At 39.3% G+C, this 19,127-nt stretch overlaps 1 protein-coding gene across 2 annotated transcripts; it reads left to right on the plus strand.

Moving 5' to 3' along the window:
• The first annotated feature begins 1,093 nt into the window (after positions 1–1,093).
• Positions 1,094–18,777, plus strand: tmcc1b (transmembrane and coiled-coil domain family 1b). Of its 2 annotated transcripts, none has more exons than XM_042505013.1 (8): positions 1,094–1,179; positions 5,041–5,213; positions 7,707–7,750; positions 8,567–9,346; positions 13,638–14,057; positions 15,409–15,893; positions 16,189–16,324; positions 17,417–18,777. In XM_042505013.1, exons 4-8 carry the CDS (start codon positions 8,744–8,746, stop codon positions 17,729–17,731), a joined length of 1,959 nt encoding a protein of 652 aa, XP_042360947.1. In that variant the 5' UTR covers positions 1,094–1,179; positions 5,041–5,213; positions 7,707–7,750; positions 8,567–8,743; the 3' UTR covers positions 17,732–18,777. The 2 variants fall into 2 exon arrangements, with proteins under 2 accessions (XP_042360947.1, XP_042360956.1); XM_042505022.1 differs by lacking the exon at positions 1,094–1,179 and adding an exon at positions 3,117–3,183.
• Positions 18,778–19,127: the final 350 nt, after the last annotated feature.

The raw sequence follows: 19,127 nt of genomic DNA on the forward strand, positions 1-19,127 counted from the left end.
TTTTGAAAACGTTGAGAAAAGAGGCAATGAGCAACTCAGCAAGACATGTCCTGCAATTTGTAAAAGATAAGTACATTTTTACTTTAAGAATTAAAAATGTGGATGAAACTAGATTTATAATAATCATAATCATATATTTTAAAGTACAGAATCATTATTTTGCTATTTATTTTTAAGCATTTTTTAAAAGACATTTCCTTGAGTGCTTTGTTTTTGTTGCTTTCCTTTTTTTTTTTTTTTTACCAACTTCTTACAGAATGTGGGGTCATTTCCTCTGACGATGCCCAATGTCTTCTTCCCCTCTTTTGAAAAAAACAAAACAACAAAAAAAAACCCCAAAACTCTTACACTGCCTGAAACAGTATTCTGATGGGCAAATAGCCTACTGACAATTTTTTTGTTGGTCCAGAAGTAGTCACATTTGAATTACATTGAGTCTAAAAATACTTGAATCAGTAAAATATAAAATATATTTCCCTGAAGCTAGCGGTCTGTTATCAGTGAATGTCAAACAGGATGTCAAGAACCTGGGTGTGCTTTTTAACACTAACCTCGCCTTTAAAAGGCACACAAACAAAGTCATCCAGTCACTTCCATCTTAGGAACATTGCTAGAATTTGATCTATTCATAGTTTTAATGACACCCAAACCATCATTTATACTTTTATTTCCTCATGATTGGATTACTGCAATATGGTCTTTTAACAGGAATAAGTCAGAGATCAATTCATAGACTCCAAATTGTGCAAAATACAGAGGCGAGGCATCTAACTAGGGACTGGGGGACTAGGGGACTGGACTACTACTTATTTATCTATCCTATTTGTCTTTTGTGTTAATTTTTCTTTTGTGTTGTTTTTTTCTGTATATGTGTTTCTATGATTTTATGTGTAAAGCACTTTGTAACGTTGGTTTTGATAGGTGCTATAAAAAACATTATTATTATCATTATTATTATTATTATTACAGCCTCGAAGACACTTTCAGTATTCACATCCACAGTCATAACCACAGTGATAAACCTATAACCTGTGTGGATGATGGTGTGGGTCCTGTGGGCTGGTTATCTGTCTGGTACTCAGCTGTTCTGACGTCGAGCACGCTATTTGACGTCACCGTGGGAGTGTTCCACCATCGGGAGAAATGAACGGTCATCAACACAATCCTCTCAGCGCCCATGTAAGTCCAAGCCAGCAAAACACACATTTTGCGAAGCCGTCTATGAATGAAATGTGTTTCCATATGCTGCTGTCCGATCTGCTCCGGGGTTACGGTTGATTAACGTTGTTTATCCAATTGTCGCTGGCCGCCTGGCGAGCTGCCCTGCTCGCCTGTAGCTAGCCGCGGCTGAGGCTGAGGCGATGTTTTTCAGCTACGGTGTAGCCAGCCTGCTAACTGACAGGCGGAGCGGACAGGCGGCGAGTAAGCGCCTGATTTACCACCCAGGACCGTCTGGACGGGCGATCTTAACTGTAGTTACATATGAGTGATTACGAAAAGCGAATTCATGTGAAGGTTTAACTTTGGAGACAACACCCAGGCCGCATACTATGATATTTTCACAGCCGTCAGACCAGGATATGTTAAAGTGTTACTACTTTGGCTTTTTTAGCTGCCTGTAAGCAAATTTTGACTTGATTTTCATTTTTAAACACTAGCTGATATTATTGTTAATACCGAGCGGGGACTCTAAGCTAATGCGGAGCTTCACCGTGAGAACTGGAGGGCTTGAATACGCCACCGTGAAATACAAGACTCCAAGGTGTGATTAAGAAAGCCTGGTGGGAGTGTGTGACAGATGGCTACCCAATACCTCCAGTCTATATCACTCTGTATTTTCACACCTGCGAGGGCGCTTTATGGTGGTGGTGTCAGCTGGACACGGTTCTAATGCATCTCTGTAAAAATGGAGTTTCAATTTTTAATGGTTAATTAAATATTTGGAATATAATTGATATAAAATACAAGGATGCCTAAATATTCGTGACTCAATACAAGAGGTGGGAATCCCCTGAGTTCCCTCAATATGATAATATCGCGATACTTAAGTCACCACACAATACTGTGATCTCAAAGGTGTTGCTATATACTGAGTATGGCGATAATATTGCAGTGTTTAGCTATTATGACCTTTTTTACAATTCGTCTGTTTTTATCCAAGATAGATGTTTAACTTTTTTCATCTCACTGTGTGTATCTGGAGGACTGAGAAAAGCAATTGATTTTATTATTCAATTGTGTTACCAAAAGTTGAATTTGTAGGTGTATTATTAATTATTTTTTATAGAATAATAAAAAAAGAATATGTGGCGTTGGTGAATAGATAAGATATTGCTACACAAAAAAAATTGCAATACTATGCTGCATCGTTGTTGTTTTTTTAACCCTACCCCTACTATAATTACAGAAATGTAATATATACATCTACTGAATATACAAATATGAATTTTAAGTTGCTGTAATAATTTAAAGGTTTAATGCTCTGTTTGTGATAAAGGCAGCTCTCTGGCAGCTGTCATACACACAAAATATTTCAGTACATAACCTTAACCTGTTGAAACCTGGAGTGACATGACTTTTCTTGTGCTGCTTTCAGATGCCCTTTACAAGTATTTAAACCTTTAAACTCTTAGCAAATTGATGTGATTTCTTTAAAAAAAAAACATGGGAAAAAGCCAGGGGAAAAATTCAAAGCTAATTATTCTAATTACATATTTAAATTATGTTATAGAATAGTTCTAATTTTGTTTCTCAGATGATTTGTTTTTTTTTTTTTTTCCTTTCATTTATCTCCTTCCTTTCCTCTTTTTTAATTTTTTTTAAAATGTGTTTTTTAACCAATTCCCAGGTAATTTTGTTGCACTGTTTTATTCTATTTTTTTTAGTTTATAATTTAATATATTTTTTTGAGTAATTTGTTATTTTGTTGCTTATTACCTTCTTCCAATGTTTTTGAAAGAAATCAAGCCAATTTCCCCAAGTTTCAATGGGTTAATGTATCAACACATAAACTACTATAACAACTGCTGTGACCTCGCCCCGCTCAGCAGCACCGGTGTGCGCTGTATAGCAAAACGAACACCCCCCGGTGCACCACGTTAGCTTGCGCTGCTAGCTACAAGAGGAGCAGACAAGGCATCAAAACGGGGTCAACGATGTATCCTGACTTCATCTACCACAGCGGTCAGCACCACCCGACAATAAAACGTTCACTTAGCTTGACATTTTCCTCAAATATGTCCTACAGTGTTGTGTTTTAAAGGCCAGGCCTACGAACCTTGGCTAGCGAGCTGCTAATTTCATCCTCTTCTTATCTCTAGCTAACGTTAAACCGTTGGGCTCAGACTATTTGCAGTAACTTATTAACGTCTTCCGTGAATACAGCCCGGTATTTGTGTGCATTATTTACTCTGTCACATCGTCTGCTTTTTAATTTTTAAGCATACGCGTGTATTACGGTCACCCTGCGTGTAATGACACCGAATGCACCTGTAACCTATTGAGTAATTTAGTTAACCACCCTAACGGCTGTTTGGTGATAGTACGCTTTCTTAACGCCGGTGTGTTTTATTAAAAGTTTGTGTTTAGCGTAATAATCTAAAGAAAATGAAACTTTATTGTCAGGCCAGTATAGGTGTTATTACTGAAGAGGTGGTGATGATCTCATCGGGATGTACGTATGACTGTGTCCACGCATTGACGCAGACAGGGAAGCTCGTGTTCATACATTGTTTACCATTTGTTGGTGTTTTATCGTCACTTTCCATTATTTAATCTCACTTGTGCTTCTGTTAAACAGGCCGATTGTTCATGTCCTGTTATTCCCACAGGGCTATTCAGCACTGTTAATTAACATCACACAATTAATTAAGCTAAAAGGCCTTGGAGGCCTGAGCTGTACAAAATGAAAACACGTGTTTTCATTTTCATTTAAGTTTGTAAGCCACAGACTTGTAGGAGCTTGCTGTACAAATAGCTGTTTTGGTGGGGTGATCGCTTAAATGTTATTGGCTTCAGTTTGTAGATCTTGCAGTGGGCTGCATCACAAGAACAGTCTGTTTAATTATTTTAAAGAATGACATATTAACATACAGTGTTTCAGTTTGTGATCAAACCCTAGTCCAGACTGGAGAAAATGATTTGGTGTTTCAATATATCTGACACAGAACGTACCCTGGTTTAACCCATAAACCTGCATTCATTATTTATTTGCTTGTTTTTTGCCAATTGGCACTATTATCATTTAATAAAGTTGTTATATATAATATGTTAGTGAACAGTTGCATAATTATACAGTCAGCTCACGTAAATAAGCATTTACTTTAAATGATATTTCTATGCAAACCGAAACGATGAAGATAATAATGATAATAACAATAATAATGTTAACTGAGTTTATGCTTCCAAGATGTTTTATCATGCTCATCAGCTAGCTGTTTGGTGGCAGATTATTCTGTGTTATATCACAGATAGTTCTCATTGCTTGCATACAATTTCTCATAGTTTTAGTCTACAATAGGATCATTAGTTAATCCTCCTAAGTATCATGAATCAAAAGAAAACCATTGTTAACAAGTGCTCTGAAGCGCTGATGGTCTAAATATCTGACTGATCAATAGAAACTGTTGGTCCGCTTTTTTGCCTTTCCAGTGTTTTTTGACTATTGATTTGTTGTATGTGCACCATTAGTAAACTAGTTAATTAAATGCTGCTGCCCTTGCTAGTCAGCAGTAAATATACTAGTCAGTTAAGCTAATTAAAATCATTATTTTGTGCAATTGTTTTTCCAATGAAAATACAGCTTCAATAATCAGACAAGTTTCCTAAAGACTCGTTCTTTTCTGTCATATACAGAAATATCATTAAAACAACAATTGTTGGAGTATTGAGTGCAAGATCGATTAAACAGTCCATTAACATTTTAATAAAGTGGGATGTCTCTTTTGTGTCTGAAGTTGTCATCTTAAAATGTAAGACTTCTCTTTTTAACAAACAGTTTCTTATGATGTCTTGCCTCTGTTTCTTTGTTTTCCTTTGCAGCATGTGATTTTTCTAAATATCCATGGAAACAGCTGACCAAAGTTTGACAGCTATCCCACCAGTTGCCCATTTGTAGTAATTACCCGGAGGAAACAGTGCCGGAAAACGCTTGGATTACGCCTTTTCCTGTGTTAATAGATTCACTAATCATCTGCTGATGACCACATCTGAAGGTATGTTTATGACCAGTAATAGAAAGTGAAGAGAAAACTGCTGCTGAATGTATATGATTTTCATCCCACTTTCCATATTCAATCTAAGCACTTATAACAAAATATTATTGTAAAAACAATCTGAAAGTAATGAGTATGAATCATAAGTGATATGTGCAGACACTGGAATAAAGCATTAGCCGTGTGCTGCAGCAGTGACCCGAGAGGACATTCTGCTGTCATTTTGCAGAAATGTTGCTTTAAAACATGTCAAAGCTGAAATTCTGCTAGACATATACTGCACACTGTGGATGATGTGACCTTGGAGCTCTGCATGTACAGAGAGTGATAGGCGAATGTTGGCTGACCCACTTTGAAGAGAACACTTTGCCCTTAGCCGAGAGGAGTCGGACATCATTGTATTTTCATTGTAGATGAGGGATACAGTTCCATTTCTGCGTGGACTTTCTGTTTCTATGTTTGTCTTTAGTTTCGATGTTACAGAGCTTTCTGCAAATATGTCGCAGTGAGGCACTGAATGACTCTGTCAGTGATCAGTGATTCAGGATCAGGAAATGTGGTTAAAGAGTAACTGTTTTCCTGATCTGAGGAATCCATAGTTGAAGCTCAGTGTTAAATTATAGAGTCTATACTGTATAATAATTCACACCTTAATGTTATGACATGTGTATCAAATAGCCAGTAAGATGTGCGCCTATGGCTGACACCTGTGAGTTATGAAGCAGTGGCAATGACATGCTCAAACCTGCACATAATGTGTAACATAACTTTATTGTGTTTGAGTGAATGCAGTTCAGGGCGAGCAGTAGTCTGCTCAAGTATTGTCTGTACAGAGGGAGGGATGCTTGATGCAAATGAGCTGAATGAGCGATGGCAGTAAGTGAACAATATTACAATTTAAAAAGGAAACCTTTATCCAAGCAGCATTTTGATAAGCAAGACTTGGTGAGGCTACTGTTTTCATTATTGTACTGTTCACTACCACCTACCCTTTAACAGAGTGCTGTCTTATTCAACACTGCAGATCCAACAGCAGGACCAGCAGTAATGAGTCACTGCGTATCACTAATAAAGCATTTCTTAGGGTTTTTGGTGCTAGATTGTGCTGCTGGCTTGTTAAGTGATACTTTGTAGCTCTGCGGATTTGTGGAATCATTTTTCAGTTTGTCTGCAAAAAAATACACATACTACATAGACAATAGCTATAGGATTTGGATGTTTCCTTTAGAGGAACGTGTTTCTCTCTTGTAAAACAGCCCGTCTGCGTGCTCGAAAGATAACGGAGGTTGGATCGGAAATTGTTACCGTTGATAAATGAATTGCATTCTGGTCTTTGTTAAAAGTACAAAAGTTATACCATTATTATTGGGTGTATTTATGTTTAACAATATGTGAATTTGAGCATGCAGAGGCATGGCTGAACTGGCTGAGTGAAGTACGTTGCTGGTTTTAGAAATGGGAATGCTCGAGCACCGAGGTTAGAGTAATGACTTTCCATAAGGGATTGATTAGTTTGAAAGATTACCAGTGTAAATATATTGACAAACAAATCACAAAAAAGGGAAGCAGTAATATAAATGCAGAACTATTTTAAGTAGCCAGAAACTAATCAACTCAAATCAATTTTTGTTTTATTATTTTTGCATATTGTGCAGCCTAACTGGAGGGCAACCAACAATAAAGGCCGCACATGCACTAATTTAAAAAAAATGCAAAATGAAGAGTGTTAATTATGGTACGTTTTGTTCATTTTCAATAATGAGCGCAGTCATTCACAAACACCATCCCACCCCTCCCAAATAACAAAACTTTCTCAGTAAAAAGAAAATCTTGGACAAACATCAAATATAAATGAGCAAGAAATTGTAGAAAAGCATATTTGAATATAAAAAAATTCAATAGTAGCTTGAATCGTATTACATAAAATTTTCATGACATCCTCTGCCTGTTCTGCCATTGTGAAGTTTTAGATTGTTTTGGTCTAGATGGTGCCAGATAAGTACAGGTAAAACATTTTTAAACCTGATGTCAATGTAAGAATAAGTATTTGCGTATAAGTATCCTGCACATTTGTTGGCTTGTTTCCTGAGGACACATGGAGGACAGGAGGTCTCTGCTGCAGATGAGTTGTGCAGTGTGTCCAAAGCTGCTGTCATGTTAATGTTGTCATGCCATGTATGCTGTAATGTACAATAGTTCCCATTTTAACGTAACAAGGCCCATGGTGCATCAACTTACCGCTGGCTCCTAAGATTTTAAACAAAGGTCCATTAGGTCATTTACAATTTCTCACGGTCAGCATGTTGGAAGCTTTTAAGTCGCTTGTCTGGTGTAACAGCCCTTAACATCTCCATTATTACCAGGTACCTCTGAGCTGAAGGGTTGTGTTTATTTCTGTGTGATGCTACAGTGTACCTATTTTTGAACCTTTTCCTTTTCTGTTGTATGGAGCATATTATTTAGGATTCTGTGTTTCTATTTCTGTTCATGTAGCCGATCCTGAGTTGTGAGTCAGTAGAGGAGAAGCTGGGCTGATGGTAAGCTCTCTGTCACACTCTATCTCACCTCCTCTCCTGCTTTCTTTCTCACTGTCTTATTACACGTCGGCAAACCAAAAGGCTTTTATATAATCTGTCATCTTAGAGCCAAAGTGTTGGAATGCTCCTTTAGATCACAGAGTTATAAAATGTTATAAAATGAGATGCAAAGGGGAGGACACCTTGGACACCTTAATCAGTTGAGAATTAGCCAATAATCACTGTCTAGTTTAGAATTTAATTTACATTTTTCACACTTTGTAGTCTCTTTGTTAGCATCATCCAAACACTCTGAATTATGTTGATTATTATTTTCCAAAATGAATACTTTCTGAAATGTAATTATGCAATTATCATGAGGCCTGTTGTACAGTCATACTTGAATGCCCAGAAATAAACAAAGGAAAGTGATTTCAGAAACAGCCTCAGGCATCGACCTTCAACATGTTCAATAAAACAAACTTTGACATTTCAGAAATTGTTCTCAAAGCTTTGTTTATTTTGTATACTTTGTGTTTTTTGCACTACTGGGTTGGCACTGCCAGACATGCCACATGCTGTTAAGCAAAAATGGATACCTGCTGTTTTCATTCAGCGGTGAGAAAATATAGCAATCTTTTAAAAAAAGATTATTGTTTCCAAAAAGATGATTTTTGGACAAAATGAACCTTCTTATGCTCAACTGCAAAAAAAAGTGGTCATGTCTGTGTCAACCCAGTTTATTTTGCGTGGTGTTGTTTTATATTCTGCTGCTTATTATGTTCATCACTCATAGCTGCATGTCATAATTTCCATTTTATTTTCCTTTTGTGGTAGACAAGCATGACATTGAGCCAAGCCACAGATGCATGTCCACTCAAAAGGCCCAACTGAGCGGTGTCCCCTCTGCTTCCCGGCTTTCAACCAGTCGCTCGGTGGGGGGGGGTGTCGACGGGGCGTAGCTAGTCCCCTGCACCCCCAGGTAGAGCCTCACTGTGAAACTGGAGGTCTCTGATGGATCAGGGTAGTAGTGAGCAGAGTCCAGAGGAGCCGGACACAGGAGGCCGGGCGGAGCTGGAAGTCGGCAGGAGGGCGTCGGAGTCAGAGCATGGCTTGTCCAAAATCACCCATAATGCCCTGGAGAACATGGGAGCGTTGGGCCATGGCCTGAAGCAGTTCTTCCAGCCACAGCGCCGACGCTCCTCCGTTTCCCCACATGACTCCGTCTCGTCCTGCACAGGCGCCCCTCCCTCCGAACCCACTGATGTAGGGTCAGAAGTAGGGGACGCTTCCGCCTCCTTGGCCCTCCCTTTGGATTCTGACAACCCTGCCACTTCCGCCCCTCCCGCAGCTCTAAGCCGCGTTCTGCAGCAGATCCGAGGGGCTCCACCAATGATGAAGCGAGGCACCAGCCTGCAGAGCCGCCGCAGCAAGGTGGGGGGTACTGGGGATCCTCCTCAGAAAGGTAGCCCACAGATCCATCGGCGCAGCACACATGAAGCCCTGCTGCAGGCTGGACGCCCACGCTCCTCTTCCACCACAGATACACCTAGCAGCCCAGCTCTCGCTGACATGCTGCTGACCTCTGGGTACCACTCCACTGAGGAGCCCGACAAGGTGAGTGGCTCAGTCCTGTCACGTGTTCCAGGTGAGAAATAAATTATGGTCATGCAACAGAACAGTCTTTTACAGGAAGACACTCCGGTCATGATGCAAGTGATGCACTGGGAGGATTATGATGTAGGTTTACATAGGCAATGGCCCAGTGTGCCAGTGTGTATGTGGGCGCAAGGAGGAGAAAAACATAAAAAAAAACATTTGGCTCTTCTTTCACACTCATTCTGCAAGTCATAACTCAGATCTGAACACACAGACACAACACACAGACTTTTTATCTCCAGTATCCATCGCAGTTAAATGCCCACGAATTTGCCTTGAAATGAGGGCTGTACTCGATTTAGAATTATGTCAGTCAAATTTTACTTGGCTGTTCAGTACAAAAATTCAACTATATAATCCCTTTTCTTTCATATAGAGTTTAAGAGGTTGAATGGGCAGGACGTTTATGGTGACAGCGACGTTCATGAAGTATCGTAAGAGAGCCAAGTTAGCCATCCGAGCAAAAGTGTGCTAACTACGCTAATGATGCATCAGAAATATGCAAACTTTTTGCTGATGCCAGATCTTAAACAAAATCAGAGGACTGTATTTTAATTAGTTTATTTACCCTCTACTTTTTTTTTTTTTAAATTGTAAAATACGGTGATAATATTACAAGTGAAGGCAAGTGCAGGGACATGTAAATGGACAAAAGAGATTATTTAAAGCAACGCAAAGACATTGAGTGAAAGTGAAGACAGAGTAAGCCATTGATAAAAAAATTAAACAAAAACAAAACATTAAAAAGGGGATACAGCAACTTCTAAGCAGAAGGCAGAAGACAATGTTATCTTGGAGTCTCACCGGGCAAAGCCTCTCTTCTCCGGCAGCTTCCATCTCAGTCAGACTCACACTGGGCTGGGGTCTGCAGCTACCTGTACTAGAGAGCAGGGTGAAAGCGAGGAGTGTTCAATCTGTGGACCAAAACATCCCCACAAATACCTTGCACACTGACTGATTATTTGAATCTTCGACTGCAAGGATGCCCTGTAAGAAATCACAGAGAAAGGATGCCTCAGTACTTCAGTACTTACCTCTTATTTATTATGTTTAGGTTTTTTAAGTTTTCTTCAGTATCAAAAGTAATCCAACAATTAGTGTCTGTGCACGAGGACTCAGGAACTACTTATAGCTAATGCAGCATCACTTGAGATGATCACTTACCAATATGTTAACAAATATAGGCAAAAACTGGGCTTGAAGTGTTTTCAACAGTTAACTTACTGATGCCATGGCAACGTATTTCCTGCTTGCATCCCAAAAGCGTAATCAGGACAGCATCTCTAAAACTCAGAACCTGTTTGTCCTAAATAAAAGAAATAAAATTGTAAATTATAGCATTAACAAAATTTAATGAATGCAAGTTTTTCCTTTTTGTTCTCAATACATGCATTATTCAGCATTTCCCATCCCAACATTAATTTATCCTTCAACACCAACAATCTGCTCTATTCATACACAAGTATTATTGGTATGTTGAAAAAAAAAAAGATATAAATCATAGCATGTGTGGTGAAACTCACAACAAGGCATTATTTTACTGAATTCAGGCCTAAAATGTTTTATTCATAGAAAAGTTGGCTTCAGGATACAAAACCTTCAGATGCAAATCGTGATACAAAGAGACACTGTGCACTCATGAGGAAACAAATACATAGTGTTTGTTTTGCAAGCTAGCTGCAAAAAAGGGATAAAACTGAGTCATGCACTAATATCTATGCAACAATGTCAAAACTAAGTGGATTGTGCAAATGTGTTAAAGGCTGTTAATGGTTTAGATGTGCCTGGATGAAGCGGTGAATGGCGAGATGAGCTGTCAGTGGTGGAAGGTCAGCAATTGCCTTTGAGTGGTTGGTCACTATGTGCTTTAAGCCTTTCTAAATTTAGCCTTTTGCTGTCTCTGAGTGTACTTCAGGTCAGAGGAGGCTTGTAGGGCCAAACAAACTCAAACTTGGAAGATTATTATCTTTTTTCTCGTTTTCTTTATTTTAACAATGAATGTTAATAGAAATCTGGAAAAAAATGCACTTGAAATTGCTTTATTTTAAAGTAGCCCCTTCAAAAACAAGTACAAGAATGTAATAAGTCTGGCACAGTAATTAGAGCAGACGAGTAAACATCTTCACACATTTTAGGGACATTGAAGTACGCCTAGATGCCAGCAGTATGACAGGAGAATCTCTGGAATGACAAATTGGGAGAAAGTAGACATCGTAAAACGAGGGGGTCACGCTGCCGTGTTTCGCAGCTCTGGCAACTCAGTGGAGGCTGGATTTAAGTTCATCAACAGATGTCAAAAACAAGATGGGAATATTTAACTGCGCATGTTCCTGTTCATCTTAAAAAAAAAAAAAGACCTGTTATCTGTAATGGACAGTTTTTAGCTAAGGCTGATTTATCCTTTGTTGAGAACAAGTTGTATTTGTTGCTTTGCCAACATGCTTGGTAGTCCTCTCAACAAATATAGATTACAAAGGGATTACCCAAGAACCTGTTTGTACTGCATAAATGTTTGCACAATTTGTTTTGTTGACATATAACAAAATGTCTGTAAACAGACTGAAAAGTTATTCATTAGCAGCTCTTCATAATCTCCTCTGTCAATGTAAAAGTTTAACTACATTTTTGTGTACTCTGTGTTGTCAGACAACAGCATGCCCTGTCCTGCGTTATGGTTCACGCTTTAACTGGTTTAAACACATTTTACATACAGTTCAAGTGCAAGGAGCTCAAAAGCTGGGGCCAATAGAGTGCTCCAGTGATGATGTTTTATTGTAGGTTGATGCCAAAGTTAGCATCAACCTGTTTCCCTCATCAAAAAGCCTATGGGATTTTTCCATTGTATTGTATTATTATTATTGCAGCAAATAAGCACTGTGGTGAATAAAAGCTTATGATACTAAAATTTTATGTTCAGCAAGACAGTTTTCACAAATGAAGACCATTGTTATGATTTTTGAAGCATAAATGAAATCGCCATAAGTAAAAAGCTAGTGTGAGGCTATAAACAAACTACACCACAGTTGCATGACTTAACTACACCCCCACAGTGAGGCTGAAGACCCGTGTTCAGCATGATGAGATCCTGTAGTCTCCTTTAGCTACTTGTTAGAAACTGCCTTTTTTAAAAACACCTAAAAACGTAAAAATTTACAACTGGGGTCTTTGTCAACATAATTTATGTTGTTGAACAAAATGTGAAAGTCTCTTCAGCTTGTGTTGACTATAGACCTTATTTTAAGAATCTTACCAAAAACCCACTGACTTTGAGAGGAGGGGAACTCATTTCTGGCTTTTAGGACTCTTTCCTCCTCCACTCTAACCAAGATTTAATATTTTCCTCTCTCACTATTTTCTCTCTCTCAATTAATACAATTAAATGATGATAGAAATAAATACAAGAAAAAATAAATAAATACTTATATTCAAATCAACAGCAATCCATTGGATAAAAAAACAGATGCATAAATGAAAAGAGCAAGAACATTTCTTTTGTGTGTGCATGGGTGTGTGTGTGTGTGTGTCTGTGTGTGTGTGGTATCTTTACTGTATATAGATGTAAAAAAAAAAAAAAAAAAAATTAAAACAAAAAGTGAGACGCGCAGGAGAAATGAAGTATAAACGTCATGTCAGGTGGTTGTTCAGGTGGTTGTTCAGGTTGTCCCGTAGGCTGTCTCTCCCTCTCGCTCTTGCTGCTTTAGTTTGAGACTCACAGCTCTGATGACTGTTTATGACTTCACCTCATTTGCACTGGGCTTTTTAACTCAACTGCTCCCTCAGGGGTAAAATTAAAATCATTGTCATAGTAATCCTCAGTTAACTTGACCTATTTTTGAGCTTTTGTTCCTCACACGTCACTGTGTTTCTCCACCTATGACTTAAACTGGGGCTGCAATGTGACAGTCAAAAGGGAACTTTTGTTTTAAAGGCACCATCTGCTGTTATAAAAGTGAAGTCATAAACTCTGTATATCTGACTGCAGGCTTTTAAAACATAGTCTTGTATTCAAGCCATTACAAAGCTAAATTTATGACTGATTTTAAACTGTGTTCTCATGACATATGAGTTCTTATTAGACAATATAAACACCAATTTAAATATTTTAGCTTAGTATTGTCAGCATTACATCAGCCAGTGCTTGCACAATATTGCATGCTTAAGTTTTATCATGACAAACAGTGATTTTAATGTGTTTGTCAAAAAAAAATTCAGGTGAATAAAAGCTTTTCTCTCCATTTTTCTTGAACAGTCGGATCGTTATGATGGATCAGGCCCTGCTGTGTCACCCAATGCCCTCCCCTACGGTGCAGATGGTTATGACGTAGTTGACAGTACCCCAGACCCCCAGCGAACTAAGCAGGCTATTGCTCAACTGCAACAGAAGATCCTCAAACTCACAGAACAAATCAAAATTGAACAAACTGCACGTGACGACAACGTGGCTGAATACCTGAAACTCGCCAATAACGCAGACAAACAGCAGAGTGCACGCATCAAACAGGTGTTTGAGAAGAAGAACCAAAAGTCAGCTCAGACTATCCAGCAACTGCAGAGGAAGTTGGAGCATTACCACCGGAAACTTCGAGAGGTGGAGCACAACGGCATCCCCCGCCAGCCCAAAGATGTTTTCCGAGACATGCACCAGGGCCTAAAAGATGTGGGAGCCAAGGTGTGTGCAAAGACATAACATGATAAAAATCCTTTTTTCCAGAGATCTGAAGTAGGTCCTAAGTTGTTTCAGTTAAAAGATAGCTTGGATCTTTTGAAGTGGTTTTGTATGAGGTACTTATCCTTAGTCAGTGTATTAAATACAGTAGATGTCAGTCTGCAGTTTAGAGAAGCAGGCAGGAATGCTGATAGAAAACTAAACAATGTACTGCTGTATATAGGCCAGGATCAAATCATAAATCAACTACCTTAGTGTATGCTTTTTTACGATATTTCCACCACTTGCCATCAGACAGCCATTTCCAGCGGGGAACTGGAGCCATTATATTGTTCTCTACAAAGCCAGGTTCTGTTTTAACATTGCTGAACACAGGAGCTGCTGAACATCCTGCTGCCTCAGTCAGTGTTGGTTGTGTTATTGTGTGACTTAGGCATTGAAAAGGCTTAGTTCAGATTCACCACACGAGAGCTGTTCCCCCATCTATGATGACACCATAGATGAGGAACTGAAGCCGTAAAACGCTTCCCCTCGTAAATGGCTGTCTGTGACAAGGCACAGTGGGGAAAATACTCCTAATATAGATTACACTCACTCTTTAGTTTGGACTTTTTTGGTGGCTGAAATATGTTTTGCTGCTGTTCCACCTCCAATGCAAGTATGTTGCTTAGTTTCTGTGGCAGCTCACCTGCCATGCTGACTGACATCTACTGTGCGTAATACACTGACTGTGATCCAGACCAGATCCAGACTATCCCTTTCTGGATTGTTTTGTCCATGCAGGAGATGGATAACAATTAATTTAATATCTGATGCGTCTATTGAGTAACATTGATTCTTGTAAAGAAGTTGTGAGGTGGTTGTGACAGAAGTGTGGTTGTACTGTGTTAACACCTCTGCACAGTGGAGCTTGCAGAAGTCTTGGGTAGACATTTAGATAGATTTCAGAGTGAATCAGTGTGATTGGACCACATGCAGGGGTAGAAAAGATGACAAGATCAACATGTGGAGTTGTTTTTGTGTCTGGAAATATCTGTCTGTGTAGGAAATATCTCAAGAATGAAACCCCTGTGGTTATTCCTGAGCGCAGAATTAGCTTTTACCTCCAGAGATCTAGTGAGAGCCTTAGATCTTATAAAAGCAGTGTATGATTTTGCTCTAAACTTCAGGATCGGACATTGCTCTATGGTAAGACAGTTCTTACTGTTGCTGTGTGTTTAAGGCTGTTAAATGACGAGTGCCAACTTTGTCAGGTTCTGTGATCAATACTTTAGTCATCAGTTTTGACCTAATTTTCACATTTAAATGGCAATTCAATGCAGCTTGAGTACTGACATGACCTTGCTCATTACAGGTGACAGGGGGATTCTCCAGTTTCTCTCAAGCCACTCATTCTGCGGCTGGAGCTGTGGTGTCTAAGCCGAGAGAAATCGCCTCCCTCATCCGCAACAAGTTTGGCAGTGCTGATAACATTGCAGCCCTGAAGGACTCCTTGGATGAAACCCAAGGAGATGAGGGGGTTGGCCCTGGGGGAACAAGGGCCCTTGGGACAGGACAGTTGCAGTCCAGCCCAAAGTATGGCAGTGATGATGACTGTTCTAGTGCTACTTCTGGCTCTGCAGGAGCCAACAGCACGACTGGAGCCCCTGGAGGCCCCCCTAGCTCTAAGGGCAACACACTTGAACATGCCCAGGCCTCAGGCTTTGACGCTATACTTCATGAGATCCAAGAGCTGCGGGATAACCAAGGCCGACTGGAGGAGTCCTTCGAAAACTTAAAAGCCCACTACCAGCGAGATTACACGATGATCATGGAGGCTCTGCAAGAGGAACGATACAGGTATCATATCTTTTAGTACACTGTCTGTATACAAAAAACCCGTCATCTTAGAATGATAAGGTTCTGACATTTCTGTCAAATTGAAGATATTTATACAGTCTTATTTTGTGACAACTTCTTAACATTATGTGAGGTGTTTTTTTTTATTCTATGCATTTGTGAACTTTTTCAAATAATTTTTGCTATATGGAACGGAAAAGCTCAGTATCTCAAAACTGCTCAGAACGTAGTTATAACCTTATACGGTGGCGAAATGCTCTGTTTGTGATGTGCTGCTGTTGTTACTCTTTTTCAGGTGTGAACGTTTAGAGGAACAGCTCAACGACTTGACAGAACTGCACCAGAATGAAATTCTGAACTTGAAACAGGAACTAGCCAGCATGGAGGAGAAGATAGCTTACCAGTCTTATGAAAGAGCGAGGGACATTCAGGTAAGCTTCACCGAAATTAACATGATCTGTGCTTTCCAATAACCATACTACCATACTATTTAGAATGCCTATAAAGATGTAGTATGTCCCAGTACATAGTACTTCAAATGTATTATGCCAGAAAAAGATTTTTTAGATTTTCAGATTTTGCAGTCCGCAAGTCAGCATGCATTTCTGGCTTTTCTGACCCAAAATCCTGCGCAGGAGAAGATGCACTGAGCGGTAAACAAATGACAGCTCTGAAAGTTGGCTGATAGCTGACTGACAGCTTGTTGACAGCTGACAGAGGCTGAAGTGCTGGATGACAGTGCATTAAAGTGACTAGTGACCAGTGGAATGGTAATAATTGGAATATAAATCGTTTAGGTGAACAAAATAATCGTAAAGTTTACCAACAACAGCTAAAAAAATGACTATATTGACAGAGAAATGCATATGTAGGCTTATTTAAGTGTTGTGAAAATGTTAAAATCCACAGTGTATGCAGTTATAACTTGAAAGTTAAACTACATATATTGAAAAGTAAAAAATAGCTCTATTTATTGATTTCTACATCTGGCAAGCTCAGCAAACGGTGTTTTGTATTTATCTCTAAGGCAGTGGGGATATTAGAAAAAGAGGATCGAAGTTCAGGGTGCAGTATTATGAGAAAGAATTCTGTCCTGATTATGGGCAAACTGCATGCAACAGCACATATTTTGTAAGAGAGATAAGAGAGAGGCATATAAGACACTTTGTCATTGTAGATGCACGACAAAATTGTGCTTGGCTACATTCAGCCTGACAGCTGTACACAGACATAATAAAGCATTAAATAAAAGCTAGTTAAAACATTAAGGCAAGTAGCATAAAAACACAAATGATGATCATTACGATGACAATACGAAGTGTGTCTTACATACCAATGAATAAATCGCAGCAACAGGTTTAAAGTGCATTATGGCTCAAGTCATGCACAATATAAAGCGCATGTAAAGAACAGGTGCAGTACCTGCTAAAAGTAAAATGAAAAAGTTTGCCATTCTGAATGCATCTGATGTTATCTGCTCTCTCAGCAGCTGTTTCACTGACGGTTTGCTCTCTGACCTGTAGGAGGCGCTAGAGGCATGTCAGACGCGTATCTCCAAGATGGAGCTGCAGCAGCAGCAGCAGCAGGTGGTGCAGCTGGAGGGTTTGGAGAACGCCACAGCACGGACTCTACTTGGAAAACTAATCAATGTGCTGCTAGCTGTTATGGCTGTCCTTTTGGTGTTCGTGTCCACGGTGGCTAACTGTGTCGTCCCCTTAATGAAAACGCGCAGCCGCACGCTTACTACGCTGCTCCTCGTAATCCTCCTCGCTATCCTCTGGAGGCACTGGGATGCCATGTCAGAGTATCTGAATCGCTTTCTCCTGCACCACAGATGACCGGCCTGAAGAGGCTTATTCAAATGATGAAGGGACAGATGCTTTGGGGCTGATGTGTAAAGGGAGGACACTGACCCACACAGGGAGTTGAATCTCAATAGTCCTTTTTCTTTCTCTTCAGCAGCTTCTCAAAACACTCAGGAGGGTTGCATCAGAGGTTTGTCACTTTATCACTTTCTATAACGTGTTTTGAGAAGAATTAAAACTAAGAATAAATGGAGAAGAAGCTGGATGTTTGGCAGTGACCTGCTGTCTTCTGTGCAATTGTGACACAAGCACATCGTGTAAGGGTGAACGGGGCATAGTGAAGGAGGGGCGGAGAGAACTGCACACTTGATTTCTCTCTTCTGAGTGAATTTGTTTACATGTGGAAAACTTTGCATTGTTTCTCCACAGAAGAAATTGTAATTCAGAGTTTTGTTACTTTTGAGCTGATTCAAGTGGTATTGTTTTGACATCACTGCTATTTTTAATACAGCTGATAATTGGCTTTTTATTTTGTTTTAACTGTAATGAGCTGACAGTGTTCTTCTGGTTTAGTCTCCTTTTTTGTAAGTTCTCTCTCTTCTGGTTTTTCAGTCTGCTCTTTCTTTCCCGTTTGCTCAATCTTTTCACCTTTCAGCTTGTGTGACCAACTCTTCCTCCTCTGCTCGCTACACTCTGAAGAACGGGGTGCTTACACATCAGCTACGTTGCTCTGGAATCAGACTTGTCACTGGATCAAATGGTAGTGGGTTCTTGACTTGTTTCTTATGGATGTGTGAAGTCTATAACACTGGTTCTGCCACAACCAGGATATTACTATCAAGATTTTTTTAAGTTTGGAAGTTTGACCCTGCCCTCTGGGCCAACTGGATCCTGCTATCCTGGTGGCTTTTCCACTGCAGAAGAATAATCTATGAACTGAATTAACATACTTGAAGAGCGGTTAAAGTGCTCAAAGACTCAGTGCTTCCGTACTGTTTCTATTAGTGACAATGAAATAGTAATACTTTTTAGTTGATTTTTTTATTTTTTAAAGACAAATAAATTTGCTGTTTTAAAAGGTGAAATTGAAAGTCCAACTTGTGTTTGTCTCCAATGCCAGTAATATCACTAATTTGTCAGAGATGTTCTGATAATTTCTTTCCTTGTTTATCGGCAGATACCAATAACCAATATGATAAGTTTGGGTTCAATATACTTCTCACTCTGTATGGATGTGAAATAACTGCTATCATTGTTACATGGCATGGCCCAGGTCAAACACTTTTTTAAAGCATGAACACATACATACATAAAAAGAATGTCATAGAACATTATTATAACTGAGGAAATGAAATAATTCCTTTAAAAAACTTCAAGTGCAACAAAAATTTAGGAAAATAAAATACATTTGAAATTTTAAAGAGTACTT

The sequence above is a fragment of the Plectropomus leopardus genome, chromosome 2 (assembly GCF_008729295.1).
Source record: "Plectropomus leopardus isolate mb chromosome 2, YSFRI_Pleo_2.0, whole genome shotgun sequence".
Lineage (NCBI taxonomy): Eukaryota > Metazoa > Chordata > Actinopteri > Perciformes > Serranidae > Plectropomus > Plectropomus leopardus.